General features: G+C 38.9%; 1 protein-coding gene across 1 annotated transcript in view; it reads right to left on the reverse strand.

Moving 5' to 3' along the window:
• Nucleotides 1-9,892, reverse strand: part of crybg2 (crystallin beta-gamma domain containing 2) — a 44,594-nt gene extending 34,702 nt beyond the window's left edge. Inside the window, exon 1 of the mRNA XM_054605456.1 lies at nucleotides 9,594-9,892. Coding sequence (XP_054461431.1) covers nucleotides 9,594-9,784 — 191 coding nt within the window. The 5' untranslated portion in view covers nucleotides 9,785-9,892. The remainder of the gene's footprint in view (nucleotides 1-9,593) is intronic.
• Nucleotides 9,893-17,606: the final 7,714 nt, after the last annotated feature.

Below are 17,606 nucleotides of genomic sequence, written 5' to 3' on the forward strand. Positions count from 1 at the left end.
CGAGGAGGTGGAGTAGCAGCTATCTTTGACTCAAGCCTATTAATAAACCCTAAACCTAAATTAAATTACAACTCATTTGAAAGCCTTGTTCTTAGTCTTTCAAACCCGAGCGGGAAAGCATTAAAGTCAATTTTATTTGTTATAGTGTATCGTGCACCAGGTGCGTATTCTGAATTCCTATCTGAATTCTCAGAGCTTTTATCTAGTTTAGTCCTTAAGACAGATAAAGTTATTATTGTAGGGGATTTTAATATTCATGTGGATGTGTATAATGATAGCCTTAGTACTGCGTTTAGTTCATTATTAGATTCTATTGGCTTCTGTCAGTGTGTACATAAACCGACTCACTGTTTTAACCATACCCTCGACCTTGTTCTGGTATATGGTATTGAAATAGAAAATGTAATTGTCTCTCAACAGAACTCTCTTTTATCGGACCATTATCTAATAACCTTTGAATTTTTTCTACCAGAGTGTACGCCATTAGGCAAAAGTTTCTACACTAGATGTCTATCTGATAATGCTGTAGCTAAATTTAAAGAAGCGATTTCTCCAGGGTTTTATTCAGTACCATTGCTCAATATAACAGAGGACTCCTACGCTAACTTTAGTCCGTCTCAGATTGACCATCTTGTTGATAGTGCTGCATGCTCACTGCGAATGACACTAGACTATATAGATCCTCTAAAAAAGAAGCTAATAAAAGAAAGGAGGTTTGCTCCATGGTATAATCCTCAAACCCGCGATTTAAAGCAAATATGGCAAAAACTTGAAAGGATATGGCGTTCCACCAATGTGGATGAAGCACGGTTAGTCTGGTGAGACAGTCTTAAAATACATAAGAAGGCACTCCGTAATGCTAGAGCAGCCTATTATTCAGCATTAATAGAGAAAAATAAGAACAACCCTGGGGTTCTCTTCAGCACTGTAGCCAGTCTGACAGAGAGTCACAACTCTGTTGAGCCGTGTATTCCTATAAACCTCAGTAGTAGTGACTTCATGAACTTCTTTAATGATAAGATTCTAACTATTAGAGAAAAAATTTATAATCTACTGCCCTGAACCGGTACCGATCGATCCATAGCTGTAGAACCTGAAATATATTTAGATGGCTTTTCTCCCATCGACCTTCAACAATTGACTTTAACTATTTCTAAGTCTAAACCTTCCACCTGTCTCTTAGACCCGATTCCGACTAGGCTGCTTAAGGAAGTTTTACCTTTAATTAGCAATTCTTTATTAGAAATTATCAATCTGTCTTTACTAACGGGCCATGTACCGCAGGCCTTCAAACTAGCTGTAATTAAACCTCTTCTCAAGAAACCTACTCTTGATCCAGAGGTGTTGGCTAACTATAGACCTATATCTAACCTTCCGTTCCTCTCTAAGATCCTTGAGAAAGCAGTAGCAAATCAGCTCTGTGACTTTATGCATAACAATAGTTTATTTGAGGATTTTCAGTCAGGATTTAGAGTGAATCATAGCACAGAGACGGCACTGGTGAAAATGACCAATGACCTTCTAATAGCTTCAGACAAAGGACTTGTCTCTGTACTTGTATTGCTAGACCTTAGTGCTGCATTTGATACCATTGATCACCAAATCCTATTACAGAGATTGGAGCATCTTATAGGCATTAAAGGAACCGCACTTAGCTGGTTTAAGTCGTATTTATCAGACCGATCTCAGTTTGTATATGTAAACAATGAAAGCTCGATGAAAACCAGGGTTAGTCACGGAGTTCTACAGGGGTCTGTTCTTGGACCTATTTTATTTACCTTATATATGCTTCCCTTGGGGAATATTATCAGAAAACACTCAGTAAACTTTCATTGTTATGCAGATGATACCCAGTTATATCTATCAATTAAGCCAGACGAAACTAACCAGTTCTCTAAACTTCAAGCATGTCTTACGGACATAAAAACCTGGATGACCTGTAACTTCTTAATGTTAAACTCTGAAAAAACAGAAGTTATCCTACTAGGCCCAGATCACCTTCAAAATCAATTATCTAACGATATAGTTTCTCTAGATGGCATTGCTCTAGCATCCAGCACTACCGTTAAGAACCTTGGAGTTATCTTTGATCAGGATCTGTCTTTTAACTCTTATATAAAACAGATCTCAAGGACAGCCTTTTTTCATTTACGTAACATTGCGAAAATCATGCAAATCCTGTCTCAAAGCGATGCAGAAAAACTAGTTCATGCATTTGTTACCTCTAGACTAGATTACTGTAACTCCTTATTATCAGGCTGCTCTAATAGGTCTCTTAGATCTTTACAGTTGATCCAGAATGCTGCAGCACTTGTTCTAACAAAAACTAAGAAAAGAGATCATATTACTCCAGTATTAGCTTCTCTGCACTGGCTCCCTGTTAAATCAAGAATAGAATTTAAAATTATTTTACTTACCTACAAAGCTCTAACTGGCCAGGCACCGTCTTATCTTAAGGAACTTATAGTTCCATATTACCCAACTAGAAAGCTGCGCTCAATCAATGCAGGGTTACTTGTGGTTCCTAGAGTATATAAAAGTAGGATGGGAGCCAGAGCCTTCAGTTATCAGGCTCCTCTTCTGTGGAACCAGGTTCCAGTTTCAGTCCGGGGGCAGACACACTCACCACTTTCAAGAGCAGGCTTAAGACCTTCCTTTTTGATAGCGCTTATAGTTAGGGCTGGTTCAGGTTCGCCTTGGTCCAGCCCCTAGATATGCTGCTATATGCCTAGACAGCCGGGGACTACCTAGGATACGCTGAGCTCCTCTCTCCTCTTCTCTCCCCCCATCTTTATGTATTAATCTCCTATTTATGCACATTACTGATTTTGCTTCTTCCCCGGAGTTCTTGTGCTTTCTCGCCTCGCAGGTTCCCAGGAATCGGGGTTATATTTGGACTGTCATCGTGCCACCTACTGAGGCCCTGCTGACACCCACTACTACTACCACTATCATTATTAGTCACATTACTATTATTATTGCCTGTACTATTACGCTTATTGACTTGCTTGTACCCTGGAGTCTTTGTGCTTTCTCGCTTCGCAGGCTCCTATAAATCGTGGCTGTACCTGGACCGTGGTCGTGCATCCTGCTACGGCCCTGCTGACACCGACTGCTACCACCATTATTATTACTAGTCACATTACTATTACTATTACCTGTACCATTAAGCATTTTAGCTTTACTTCCACCCTGAAGCTCTTTTGCTTTCTCGTTCTGCAGGTTTCCATGAATCGTTGTGGAACCTGGACCGTAGTCGTGCCTCCTGCTGTGAGCCGACTGACACCCACTGCTACTTCGATTATTATTATTAATCACATTACTATCCCTATTTTCATAACTATAATTCTACTGTAATAATTGCTGCTGTTATTATAAGTAGTCTTATTATATGAATCATTTATGTCATATACATTGAATGTGTTGTATCTCTGTTATGCTGTTCATTCTGTACACATGACATCTATTGCATTCTGTCCATCCTGGGAGAAGGATCCCTCCTCTGTCGTTCTCCCATAGGTTTCTTCCTTTTTTCTCCCTGTTAAAGGGGTTTTTTAGGGGAGTTTTTCCTGTGCCGATGTGAGGGAAGGACAGAGGATGTCGCATGTGCACAGATTGTAAAGCCCTCTGAGGCAAATTTGTAATTTGTGATTCTGGGCTATACAAAATAAACTGAATTGAATTGAATTGTCGAAGGCAGTATGGGGATTTTCTATTTATTTATTCAACCTTTATTCAGACAGGTAATCTCATTGAGACACTCAAGAGGACCTGATCAAACTTGGCTGCCACAGGGGGCCACCTACAGGGGATATTTGGTGGCCAAAGAGTACATTTTGGGGCCATGGCTAATGTCGAACCCTGGAATTAATGATTTAATATGCAATATACAGTACAGTATACTAAAACAATGAGGGTGTGGGGAAAAACTATGCATACATGTCATCATTTTTATGCAGCAGTATAAGCAGTGGCTTTAAAAAGAAAGAAAATATGCTTCTTAGAAAAATAAAGCTGTAAATCATTGCTTAGGGACTGTTGAATGGAACCGGCTAAGCAGAGAGTGAGTTTGTGTTTCTTGGAACAGCATTCCACGTTAAAAATGACTTTTATAAAGAAGACGGGGTAATTATGCAATGACGATGAGGTTAATAATTTTTTTTAAAGTTAGTTTTTTCATAAAGATAATAAAATGTTCTTTCATCGTGAAGCGGCATGCTTTGGCTTTTTCAGTCATGAGAATTGCTTACCACTCATGTCCTGGGTTGTCGGCATCAGTGAGAGACTACAGGGGCTTCAAAGTCAACAGAGAGCCTCCATCAATAATCAATAAACACGGACACCATTTGCTGCCGGCAGGCAGGAGCAGGAACTTTTCCTGTAACTATATAGGTGACAACTGCTCAGACTCGTCCATGTTAAAAGGCCTAGAGCAGCTTCAACAGATGGGATTTGACTCTGTGACATAATATGACACAAAAAAACAAACGGACAGACAAAAACACACACTTTCAGTTTAAACTGCATGCAAAAGTTGTGTATTTGTCTTTTTTTCATGCCCAACAGCAGCAAACCCAATCAGGCAAGTAATTTACAACTGCAGTGTGTGAAAGAAATAAGCTCCTTTGGGGTCAGAAAAGATTTTGGGAGATAAGAGGATGAGTCATATCTTTCTCCCAAGGTGGTGTGTGTTTACATGTCACCACAAAGAGACATGCAAAGCCTTTCACTCTGTGAACTTGCAACACAAACACTTGACATTCTGAAAAAAGAATCTCGATTTGGATGAAGTTCAACAGGATGTAACTGCCTTCTTTACTTTCTCTCTGGCTGTGCAGTGAAATGTGGGAAAGTTTGTTTGCTTAAGAACGAGACTGATAGAGAGAAAGAGAGGGTGAACTAAAGGGAGGACTCCAGCAGTAAAATTTACACATTTGCATCTGTATCTACAAACTGGCAGACACTTGCTACAGCCGAGCCACATGCTTTCTGTATACAGATGGACTTAAATAGGCTCCATCTCGTTCATCTTACAGGATGTTCAACAATTCTGGTAATATGCTCATTCGCATCAAGTCTGCATAGTAAATATGTAGCTGGAGTAAGCAGCTGGTAAGCTCATCATAAAGAAAGGAAACCGGGGGAAACCTGTCCTAAGATAACAAATTTGCGACTCCCAGCACCTCTTGTTATCTTTGTTTCCCATCTTCATGCTAAGCTTAGCTAACCTGAACAGACATGACTACCTGCACAGGAGCAAAGCAATGTACTGACTATATTTAAACCTACTTTACACAACCCCTCTTCAAAGAATTCAAACTATCCCTTTAATTTTTACTAACAAAGCTATTCATAACTTCTCTGAATCCAGCTCTATGAAACCCTCTTATTCTATTTAACCTGGCGTGTTGATAATAACCAGACGAGAGTTAAGAAAATTTAAACGCCAGCTAATGATGAATTCCAGACAAACAGATGGAAGATTTAAAGAAATAAAGCAGAACCATAAATTAAGTCATGTGGTATTGTAACGCATGGGTCTAATACTTGGTTTCAATAAAAGTTCACTCTAGTTCAATAAACATGTTTGAGGATGATCAAATACTTCCTCTAAGAGGTATGCAGCACACTCACGTCATGTGACCACAGTTCCTACACAAAGACAACAGGTTCAACGATACAGTGACAAATTTTGACCCCGATTGTTCTAAATAATGTCAGATAATTAACCACAGCCGAGTTGAGACATCTAAGTTTCAGCTGTGACTAAGATGTTGCCAATGTATCCGTGGCACAGTGATGGTGTATGTAATCACTTGACAATGCAGTAGGCATGTGGAGTGGCAGGTTTCTCTACACAGTACCTCTTTTTATCCACAACTCCATTCGGAAGCCCGACAAACCCTGCTAAAACTCAGGGTGTGTTTGACTTGTTTGAAAAGGCAACTTGAGTATTTCCTCCGTCATTTAATACAGCAGAGTTACAGTTTCAAATGAGTCCATTGCAACTTTGACATCACCTTGAACTGTATGAAATGCTATGGCGTCAAAACAAACAAAATAACTACAAGATATATTCCTTAGACCCTGAAATCCTCAAGTCTTTGAAAGATAAGACCCTGGAAAAGGATTAAAACTAAATCCTTAACTAACGACAAAAACAGATTTAGGCTTTGTCTGGATTTAAGTCTGATCTAGGACATTCATATTCAATGCACTCATACCCTGCAAATCACTTTAACAGAAAATCTTACATAATGGCTCATTGATGCTTTCACTGATGAAGTGATTATGATTAATCACTTCATCAGTGAATGAGATATCCTGAAAATTAATATCAACATCAAGCTTGTTTTTATACAGTTTTAACTGAATTTGTGCGCTGTTAAACTTAAGCCTTGTGTAACCCCTGTGAGCAGCTCGTGTGTGGAAAGGCGGTCCACACAGTGTCAGCCCATCGTTTCTTTTTGTCCCTGTGCAAACACAAGCTGTCTACAACCACACTGACAACGTGATTACATTGTCCCGGCATGTGACAAGCGGCTCAACCACCCACTCATCTGTGTGTATCTTCACACCCCATTGCTTAAAGATTGTGTTTATTGTGTTGCCACAGAGCACTGTGTCTCCTTTAGAAACAGTTCAGGCCTCTATAGTGAAGTTGAAAGTGTTCAAAACGGACTTTTAAAAAGCAAGACACAGAGACTTCTGAGTTGTTTAGCCTCTTTATTCTTGTCTCTGTGGCGCATTTGTGTTTTTGTGTCTCTTTCTAGTCATTTTGTGTCTCGTTTGTAGTTGTTTTTTGTAACTCTGCAATTGTTTCTGTACTAAGTTTTTGTATGTGATTGTTTTGCCCCTTTGTTAAGTTGTTTTGCATCAGCCATTTTGAGTTTCTTCGTATTCATTGTTAGTCTCATTGTTCCTTTTAGTCTCTTTGTAGTAATTTTGAGTCTCTTTGTAGTTGCTTTGTCTCTTTGTAGTCATTTTGATTGTCTTTGTATACAGTTTTAGTCTCTTTGTTGTTCCTTTTAGTCTCTTTGTTGATCCTTTTAGTCTCTTAGTAGTTTGCTTTTTGTCTCTTCAAAGTCATTTTGAGTCTCTTTGTAGGCATTTTGAGTCTCTTTGTAGTCATTTGAGTCTCTTTTTAGTCATTTGAGTTTTAGTTGCTGCTTTGTGTCTCTTTGTAGTCATTTTGAGTCTCTTTGTAGTTGCTTTGTGTCCGCTGTATTCATTTTGAGTATCTTTGTAGTTGCTTTGTGTATATTTGTAGTCATTTTGTGCCTCTTTGTGGTTGTTTTCCCATTTTTCATTGTCATCCAGAGTCTCTTTGTAGTTGTTTTGTCTCTTGGTAGTCCCTATATGTTTCTTTGTGGTCATTTTGAGTCTTTTCCTTGTTGGTACGTGTCTGTTTGAGTGACATTTTGTAGGAGAAGGCCAGGGGTTCCCTAACACTTTGGTTCCCTGGACCTGTGTCCGGTAGGCCCGTTCAGTAATACATCCATGCTGTCGAGGAGCCTGTACTGTTAACAAATGAGCACATCACAGTCTAGCAGATGTTGTTTCAAGCTCAGTTTCTTTAATGACTTTATTGCTCAGCTGTAAAACAGCCTACCTCCGGCATCAATGCAAAAAAGTCCATGTCTAAAAGTACAGACAGCTACATTTTGGAGGTTCCTGTTTTATATCCTGTTTTCACCTTTCTTGATTTTTTAAAACTGATAGCAGTTAACAGTATCAGACAGCCTCTACTTTATTCATTATGAATGTGTTTCGCCATTTTATTTATCTATTACTCCATAAGATTAGTGCTGCAATAAATAATTATTTTCATTATCAATTAATCTGCTTGCTATCTTAATCAGATGTTTGGTCTTTAAATGTAAGAAAATAGTGAAAAATGTTCAATACAGTTGCTTAAAGCCAAAGTTGGCCAATTTATGTTGCTTGTTCCACCTAACTAGCAGTCCAAAAGGCAAATATATTCTGTTTTTAATATAATAGAAGACTTTTAAACCAAAAAATATAAACTTGAAGAAGCTAGAACCAGAGAAGTTTAGGTATTTTCACTTTGTAAATTGTTTGCACAATTAAAAGATCACCAATCAATTGTTCAGCTCTGAATAACGTGATCAGAGTAACCATTCTTGCTGATACCCTGAAATGATGACATAAGGAGAGCAGGGACAAATGCAACAGGTTGAGAGTTTGGATAGTGCCTTCTTATAAAGAAAATATGCCTATGCCATTCATCTGGCTCATACTCTGCCACACCCTCTTCACTTAACAGTGGAGACCCTCTGACTATTCCTCACATGTGATTCACAGTTTTGAAATCTATAGGATGTATATTTGTGGGTGCTTTTGTTATTTTTCTTCTGCCATACAGTTTTAAGCCCTTCTACAGACAAAAACATATTGTTAGGAAGCCGATTTTCTGTAACATCAGTTGAAGCCAGTTTTAAAACAAACAAAGAACACGATATAATCTTTTTTCAAATTCAAGAATACGCACTGTGAAGTCACAGAGTGAATGTTTACTCAAGTAGCAGATGAAGACTCAGATGACGGCCAAATTCTATATCTCAGTAATTTATTAAAATAATATATTTTTGGGGCGTTTCCTTTACTCATAGGAATGTGAGAACAAGTGACATTGTAAATATGACATGTTCAAATCTAGACTGCAATTTTTTTTCAATATAAAGACTATTTTTACAAGGTCTCCCAATCGACCCTACCCACTGTCCCAACTGCCTCGGATAGGGGACATTTTGGACCTTTCACATTTGGGATGGGCTCTGAAAACTGTGTGCTAAATTGTTAGCAGACACCTCTATCTGTACAGGTATACAATTATTTTCATTCTACTAAAAGGTTTTTGGTGTTGATACAAAAGAGGTCCAACTGACAATGCTTTCCCTACAATAGATATTCAATCATGCATTTTGAATTGGGTTAAACACATGCCTCATAGTGCTGTAGCAGCATTATGTTTGACTTTTCCAAAACGGTTAACTCAAAGACACTGCATGTCCCTGAAGGATTCTGCAAACTTTCAGAGAACTGAAGGAGGTTTAATTTCCCCACACTCCATTTGCTCTTTTGCACAATTGCATAATCACTGAAAGAATGGACTAGAATATTATAGATTTCACAGTCCTGTCTAGACAGAAATGCCCTTGTGGGCTATCTAAATCTCTATCAACTCAATCATCTTTAAAGCCATGGTAATTCTAAGGAAATTGATTTGGCATGATGCAGGAAATTACCCTTTTCAGCTATCATTAACCTCATTTAATACTTTATTGCCTGATAAATGTCTGTACCTACTGCTGGACAGACAACTGTATGATGAGATCTGACTAAACTCACAAGGGCATGTCCCATTTAACAAAATAATGTAGAAGGATCAGCTCAGAAACGCATACATCCAAAAGTCCAAAACTTTAAACATGACACACACAGTTTATGTATTTGTGGTGAACAACAATAAAGTATGGGTCCATTTCAATCTAAAATGGCTCTTTACAGCGTCAGAAGCTGCTTCAAGACAAGACACTGGCCACCGGAAATTCACGATTCTGCAAGCATACCTGAGTAAATGCTGGTTCTCATTGGCCGCCTTCACTGGTGCAGAGTCATTCTTTGTCTTTGTCTTGAACTTCAAGAATTTAAACTTCGCCTTCTCTCCCTCATTCTTTTCCTTCTCCGCCGGTTCGTCCACGCTGACTTCGCTCCTGGAGAACAAACTTTTCAGAGACCTTCTGGATGAGCTCTTCGCCATCTCAACACTGTGCGTAATGTCACCGAGGGGCAGAGCGGGACTGATGCGCGAGTCACGGCCACTTTCCCAGCGGTGATCGGCTCATTAAAAGCTGATAAACTACACAGATGGCACTTGTTGACAGATAACAGCTGCTCCTGCTGCCTCATTTTCTATATGCAGAGCTCAGGTGTTGCGACACGCCCATGCAAAGCAACACCCAGATCCCAGACAGCCTACAATAACAGCTTTCCGATCACACAAATTAGAATAAACGTTCAGCATTACAGAGAGACCTAATTCATTACTTCAAATTATAGCTTTTGTGCATAATTATTATTATTATTATTATTATTATTATTATTATTATTATTATTACTAATGTATTTATCATATCAAAAGATCATCTCAAGATGCTTTGACCTCAGCCTGGCAAATCAGACCAGGGGCGTTTATTAGGGCCCTTTTCCTACCGCCCTACTTCCGGAGCCCTTGAACACACCCATCTTCTGACTTGACGTGCATTTTGAATCTTGCATGGTTGTGCCGCAATCTGTGTGTCAATTTATATTTTGTCAAGAGACTTAATCAACTGACAGAGGACTCAAACCAGCTTCTGTGCTGGTTCCAGCTACAGTAGGTGTCTCCAGTACTACCTTTTGCCATGATATCACACACATATGCAGTCACACAAGGTAAGAACAGTACTGGTGCGCCTGGTAACCTAAGGGTGTGGCTGTAACAATATTTATTATACATTACATGCATAATTTGATTGTAATAAGCATTTACACAAAGTGATTTACATATTTGGTTTAGTATAATATCTCCTAATTATGTGTACCGCCACAGTGTGCAATCACAGTGGATGAACGACGACATCTAGTGGTCGCTTTGCAATTTGCAACCTGATCTCTCGGGGCTGCGCACCCGTTTATGTGTATGTGGCTACTCCGCCTCAAGATGGCGCTAGCAGCGTGCTGAATCCAATCAAAGTCTGCAACTTCCTGCGTTACAAGTAAAAGTAAGTTTCAGTGTGTGCTACTTGTTTGATAAGGACATGATACTGATGCAAACATGATACTGATCAAACACTAAAGTTGTATTATATTGCTTCACTGTAACGGAAGGCGCCCATGTTGATTGCACTGCTAATCTTGAGGAGATAATGAGATAAGGGCCTGAAAACAAATCTTACATTATCTCTTATAGTAAGGTGATAAAAGTGAAATTATAGTATCCCTCATTGTGCTGGAATTCCCCTTCAGAAACCTCCAGTGACACACTATGGGAACCTCTACACTGTTCAGTGACATGTCTTGTTTATTTTGGCTACAAAGATGATGTGATGTCTTTAGAAAGCTAAGAAAATCCTTGTTTCAATAGTATATGAAACTCAAAATGCCCTTTGTTATTAATGTGACTGAAAATGAGTCAAATGTTTCACATTTTGTTTATCATTTTGGAAATTCTATTTGAATAAATGATATTTTTGAAAGCTAACCTCACCTTTTAATTGCCAAATAATAACATACACTCTTACCAGCGGTCAAAACAATGCCATTTACTGCTTTTTATATAGAAATAAAATGTATATTATGCATAATTGAGTTCGGCATTTTGGCCCGGCCCTCCAAAATATTTTCAGTTGCTCATTTGGCCCCCTGGGAAAAAGAATTGCCCACCCCTGCTCTACAGTCTAAACTGTTTTACACAACGATCAATTATACATAGATTAAACAGTGAAACAACTACAATGCATTTCATTTGAATTGCCATTAGCTTGTGCAATGAATAGTCAAGGAAATAACCCAAACCAAAATTAAATAACTATACTAAAGTATTTAATATTACAGATCTCTGCACATGTCCACATCCATGGCTGGATTCATGCATAGGGGCCACAAGTTGCTGGGCCCCGATTAACCCCTGTCTCCCCACCAACTGAGCATTGTGAATGTGTGTAATGTCATCATGGTATCGGCTGAAGAAAAATATTTTAACAGAGGGCCCTTAGATCTGTCAATGAAGCAGAACCCATACAGTAAAAGTTTAATATTTTGGGAAATACAAACGTTTTCTCTCTGGTGGCGAAATGAATGGGAAGATTCCTCTTCATATGAAGGTTAGTCATAAGGCTTCAATCGGAGCCAGTTAGGTATAGCTCAGCACAAACCTAGAAACAGGAGGAAAAGGGGCTCTGCTACAGGCGGAGTATATCTCTGCCACTACAAGCTCTGGGGAAGAAGCTGTTCCTCAGTCTGTTTGTGGGGGTTTTTATTGTTCTGTACCTTCTCCCCGATGGCAGGGGGACAAACAGACTGTGACCTGGGTGGGTTGGGTCCTTGCTGATTATGCTAGCCTTCTTGTGTAGACGGCTAGCATGTACTGTGTCCAGAGTCGGGAGCTTGGTTCCTACGATCCTCTGCGCTGTTTTAACAAATGTCTCCTCCATACCATGCAAATGAGTACAGACGGCTGGAATTGACTAAAAACCAACTCAGAGACATTGGTGTAGCCATCGGCCGCTGGTTAAGTGAGTTTTAGTCGTAGAGGAATCAGACTCAGCGTCTCAGCTTCCAAAATGACATATCCATTTTGCCGGGAGGATGAAGTAGCAAAATCTCTAGCACCATTATGTTTGCATGCACCGTTGGCTAGTTTTTGCTGTGGGCTCATTTAGTTTCTTGGTGTTAAAATTGTGGTTTGTTTAAGTAAAAATTTGTTTATCAAGAGCTTTTTGCTGAGCTTCCTCCTCTAATGAGGGCATGCAGGATGCTACATATTTAACATGACTTAATCTGGTGTTTGTGTGTTGCAATGTGTTTGGGAGGGGGTCAGACTATTTCTTGGAGCAGTAGGGGGGCTGCAGGAAGTTAATGGATAAGTAATGAAGTTGTATCAACCCTCTCATCAAACTGTCTGCCAGAGATTGAGTGAATATAGCTACTTTATAAATCTTGAACTGCCCAATATGGTGATATAAACTGGCATTTATTATCGTGTTATGTTAAACCTTTAGACCCATTTAGCTGATTGCTGCGTCGTCACCACCTCGTGCTGTTACTCAGAGCCCCACACCCATGTATATGGCTTTTACGGCTGACTAAAAAACGACTGCAATCGGAAGTCAAACACTGAGGTCAAACTGAAGCTAATGATGAAGGGGATGAACCCTTATAATATACGATTAAAGGCGTGCACCTCTAAAGAGTGTATGAAATGTCTTGTCAACATCAATCACTGATTATTAGTAACTCAAACCAAAAGTGAACTTTGGCATCAGAACACATTCCGTTTGTCACACACACACCCATACCTCACACACTTATCACGCTAGGCATCTTTCTGTTGAAAGAAAACAGAAAGTCAGTCATGCGAGGCTCGAGTAACATCTGCTAAATGCTAGATATTTGGTGATTATCTTCCAAGTAAGTGGACTTTGCAACAGGCAAAACCACTGCTGCGGTTCCTGTTTATTCACTTGACTTATTGCAAGGTGACAATGTATTTAATGGAAGTTCTGAAGGAAAGTTTGTAATGTTGACCTAGAATTCTTTGTATCCATGCACACAATTGAAAATATTTTAAATTGATATAATTACTTTTACTTTCTTTAAAACTTTATTGTAAATTCCTAACTTTTTTTTTTTAAGGTTTTAAGTCAATTTCTCTCTATATATAGGAATATAGTACAACAACTAAACTTGGCTAAGGTTTACTTTTAAAACATATACTTACAGCACAATACAGGACATTCAACGCTATACGCCATGCAGAAAACACTTAGACCAAATACAAATGAGATGGATGGAGGGGTGCTTGCCACAATGAAAACCAGCAAGAGTGTGAAATGTGTGTGAAGTGTTTGCTGGTAGTTGTTAAAGAGATGTAGCTGTGAGGTTAAAGTATCATCGGCATAAGGGAACATTTTACAGTTGTTTTTTTAAAAGCTCACAGCTGATATTATTTTTCGTTCAGGTTATGCAATATATGTAGTGTAAGAATATACCTCAAATACTTTTTTTTTTTTTTTTTTTTTTTTTTTTGAGTTTGAATGAGGTGCTTTTTTTATGATACTGCGCCTAGTGTATTTGTATCTGATATTGAGCCGAGACTATCTCAAATAACTGGATCAGGTATCGGTGACAATCTATTTGATTCAATTCTTTGTATATACACTCTACACATTGTATGTTAATTCCTGTTTAAGTTTTGACAAAACACTGGTCAAACTTCTGCTTTTAAAAGGTAAACACTTAAATTGTAATTTCGGTTAATTTTGAAGAAATCTGTGTATTAATTGGTTATATTTAATTTTACAAAATTGCGAAAGCAATGTTTAAGTCAATCCTGATGTTGCCTCACATCTGAAAAAGTCTCATCGGTGCATCCATACCTCCACCGCTCGAACACATTCCCAAGCTGAAACTATCTACGCAAACTCACTAACGTGTCACGTCTGTGATGGTAAATATATTTTCACGATAGACACATACATTTTTTTAATCCACTTTTTTTTTAATAATTTAATTTATAAAGCCTGTTTCCTCATTTATTTCTGCCTTTATCCTTTGCCCTCGTGTCTCTCCTCCCCTCTCTCCCTCTCATACAATGAATCACTTTAGTATTCTTATTACTCCTAAGAAAAGGATCAGATATAATGTCTTGTCAGGTGCTGATGTTGATTATGTCCACACAATGCTCCTAAATTTACTGTTGACATAATGGTAATGACACATGTATCTGTCCGGAATCAGTGAATTGCACAAGCATTAATTCAGTTTCATGAACTCCCCCTGCACTCCTCTTTATCAGTTGCAAAGTTCAAGCCGGTTGATCAGGGATGTCGCTAGAGCATTCGTTTTATGTTAACAACAAAAATAAAAGGGAAGGGGCCTAGTCATCATGGTGCACAATACGCTCCATGGAGTGGCGATAGCTTTTTTGAAAGTAAATGTGAAAGTACGGCACATTGGGTTGTGACTGAACTGGACTGGACACATGCAAATTAAGAAAGTAGGCCAGCTCTCTGCACTTTGATTGAGACTTAAAGCTTTCTGTGAGTGGGAGTTTTTCCCCGAAGTCGCACCCTTTTTTTAGAATATTTAAAGCAAAGGAAATTACTCCAGTTAGACATGTCATCGTGCTGTAGAGCTGATGATGATTTCTGTAGGGGATCTACTCAACACTCCCAGTGAAGATTATCCCAGAGAAACCGGAAACTTTGTCTTTGGAGTTATTTAGGGTCAAGAGAGAAGAAGAGAGTCTTCACATGCAAGTGAGATGCATGACGCAATCTGAGACGAGGTAGTGAGTTCCCTGGAAATTTTCATCAAGTCAACTTCCGTGTGATTAACACACTAGATAGGGCATGAATACAGCTGTTGACATCTGTGTGTCCTTAAAGTTAATTTGTGAAGAGACAACTTACAACATGTTTTAAAATTCACTTGATAACTGTCACAATACTGAGGCAGCCTTACACCAGCGTGTGTACGTGTGTCAGATTTGTTTTTAATTCTTCGTGTGGTATGTTTCTTTCATTTTTGCCTGACAACCTACCTATGTGGCAAGTTAAAGGATGTCCTGTTGTGATTCTCAGGGGCTGTTAAATTGCTGCAGAGGGGAAACTATGGTCTGTCTGTTTTCGAAGAACAAGAGGAAGAAATAAAAAACAGGATGTCTGCTTCACATTAGCCCTGTCCTCTCAACCGGGAAGACAACGGTACTTTCAACAGTCATGTTGTTTAATTAATGACGGTACTTCTAAATCATTTGGTTTTGTCCAATTTTGATCTTTTGTATTAGCTTTTTTTGCTAATTTTCACCAGTTGATGACGGGGGTGACCCGACTGAGACTCTCCGATACTGTATGTACAACTGACACCCTGCACTGTATTCCAAACGGCTTACTTTTTCTTTTAGCACATGCAGTTACTACAGAATGCTTATCTCATATTTTTTGGTATTGTTTAGTGCTCAAATTGCCCTCCAAGGAGAATAAAGATTTATTCAATTGAATCGAATTAGGGCTGAGTGGATTATTATGTGCAAGTGAATAATCTAATGTTTATAAGGACGTGGTGCTCAAATGAGGCTGTCTGCAGTTTGAGTTTTTCTTCTGTTCTCTCCTGCGCTTTATCAGAATAGAAAACAGGTATTATACATTTTCTCTCACTCTCCCCATGATTTCTGCTTCTATTGCTTGATTGCGCAATAGGGTGAACGTGTAGCTGGCAGCACAGCTGGCAGCCTGACAGAACTAAAGGATTTCCTGTCACCACAGCAGTTTGAGTGCATTTTAAAGGTCTGAGGTGCCTTTATTCTGGTCAGAGGTGCGTAGGTGTTTGCTGCGGGGTTCTCCCCCGCAGCAGAGATCACAAGAGGAAACACTATAGAACGAAAAGTCTTCAGCAAAAAGAAAAAGAAAGTGGTTAAGACACAGAGAGAGAGAGGGAGACTGTGAGAGAATTACTGTAAAGAGCAAATCATGCTTACAGTAACTTCGCTAAAGATTTTTGTAGATTGAAAGTGTGTCTCATTGTCATGGGACGACAGTGATTAAGTTAGAATCATCTTCTGGGGTTTCATGTTCGTTTAGGTATGCCTGCTCTGCCCGTAAATCCATCACAAGGTTGTTGTTGTCTTGAGAAAAGCTGAGGACAAAATTCAGGTTTTAAATCTACAAACGTTGTGTCTGAGAAGGCAATAATCAGTTACTTTGAGCAAATAAGTATATAATAATAATTTATGACCTCAGAGCAGTTCTTCCGATGAACGTCTTATAATCACACTCCAATCAAAACAGGTGATACAACCCAACACCTGCTGTAATTCCTGGCAGCATCAGTTATACTTTTAAACACTACAAAGTTACTTGACAGTAAGTAACAATGATAAAACAAGAGTATCTGTTGTCACACTCAGTGATTTTGTGAAATAAAAATGATGTGATGTAAGCAGTGTTTTTTCTGAGTTTCATCGGTGACCGGCTAGTTTCATTTCCTGTATTTTCAAGGAAAGGGAGCCTGAAAAGTGAACCAATCAGGGGGAATGTAGCGTGGGACTTCCTAGAGTTTATTACCAGCAGGAGAGGGGTAGTAAACAGGATGTCGCAAGGGCGTATGCGTTGTGTTCCTGCCTACAATACACCAGTCCAGTAACTATGTTGTTGTGATTTGTAGTTATTGTGTTCATGGAAAGATTGTTTTGTTAGAATTTCCACATGCGTTAATATCTTGGCTACATTGATATGAGACGTCAGTAATGGTCTCAGATCAAATAACCAGTTAATAAGAATTTAAAAAAGAAGACTAAGAAAAGACAAGGCTTTTTCAACCTGTCCTTTTAACCCAGTGTTAATAAAGTTTTGATGACTGAGAGACAATTTAGAGAGTCAGCATATGATTGAGGGCCACACAACAAAAATGCATACATCTCAATTCCACACAGTAATTCCTACGACATTTGTGACGTACCACTAGTTGCCATGGAACCAGTAGTTTTCTACATGTTGAAATTCCTTACCTGACAGATGCTTGTTAGGACGCTGCATTTTGTCCCAAAGCATGATGTTTTCCTATAACCTTAAAGGGGCAATGTGTAAGTTCTGGCCAGAGTTTTGGTTTCCAACATCTTAACAAGAACTAGAGCTGCCTTGAGGGGTGGCTATTACGTTGGAGGTACAGGTCTGTGTGTGTTTTGATAGTTTCTTTGTTTTATTAAATCCAAAGTTGTAGAAACGAGAAAATGACTCATGGTTTTTAAACTATAGGCTTACGCTTCATGTGAAGAGTAGGTTTTTCATTTGTTTTTATAACTGATGACTGTAAATGTAGGT

The sequence above is a fragment of the Anoplopoma fimbria genome, chromosome 10 (genome assembly GCF_027596085.1).
Source record: "Anoplopoma fimbria isolate UVic2021 breed Golden Eagle Sablefish chromosome 10, Afim_UVic_2022, whole genome shotgun sequence".
Taxonomy (NCBI): Eukaryota; Metazoa; Chordata; class Actinopteri; order Perciformes; family Anoplopomatidae; genus Anoplopoma; species Anoplopoma fimbria.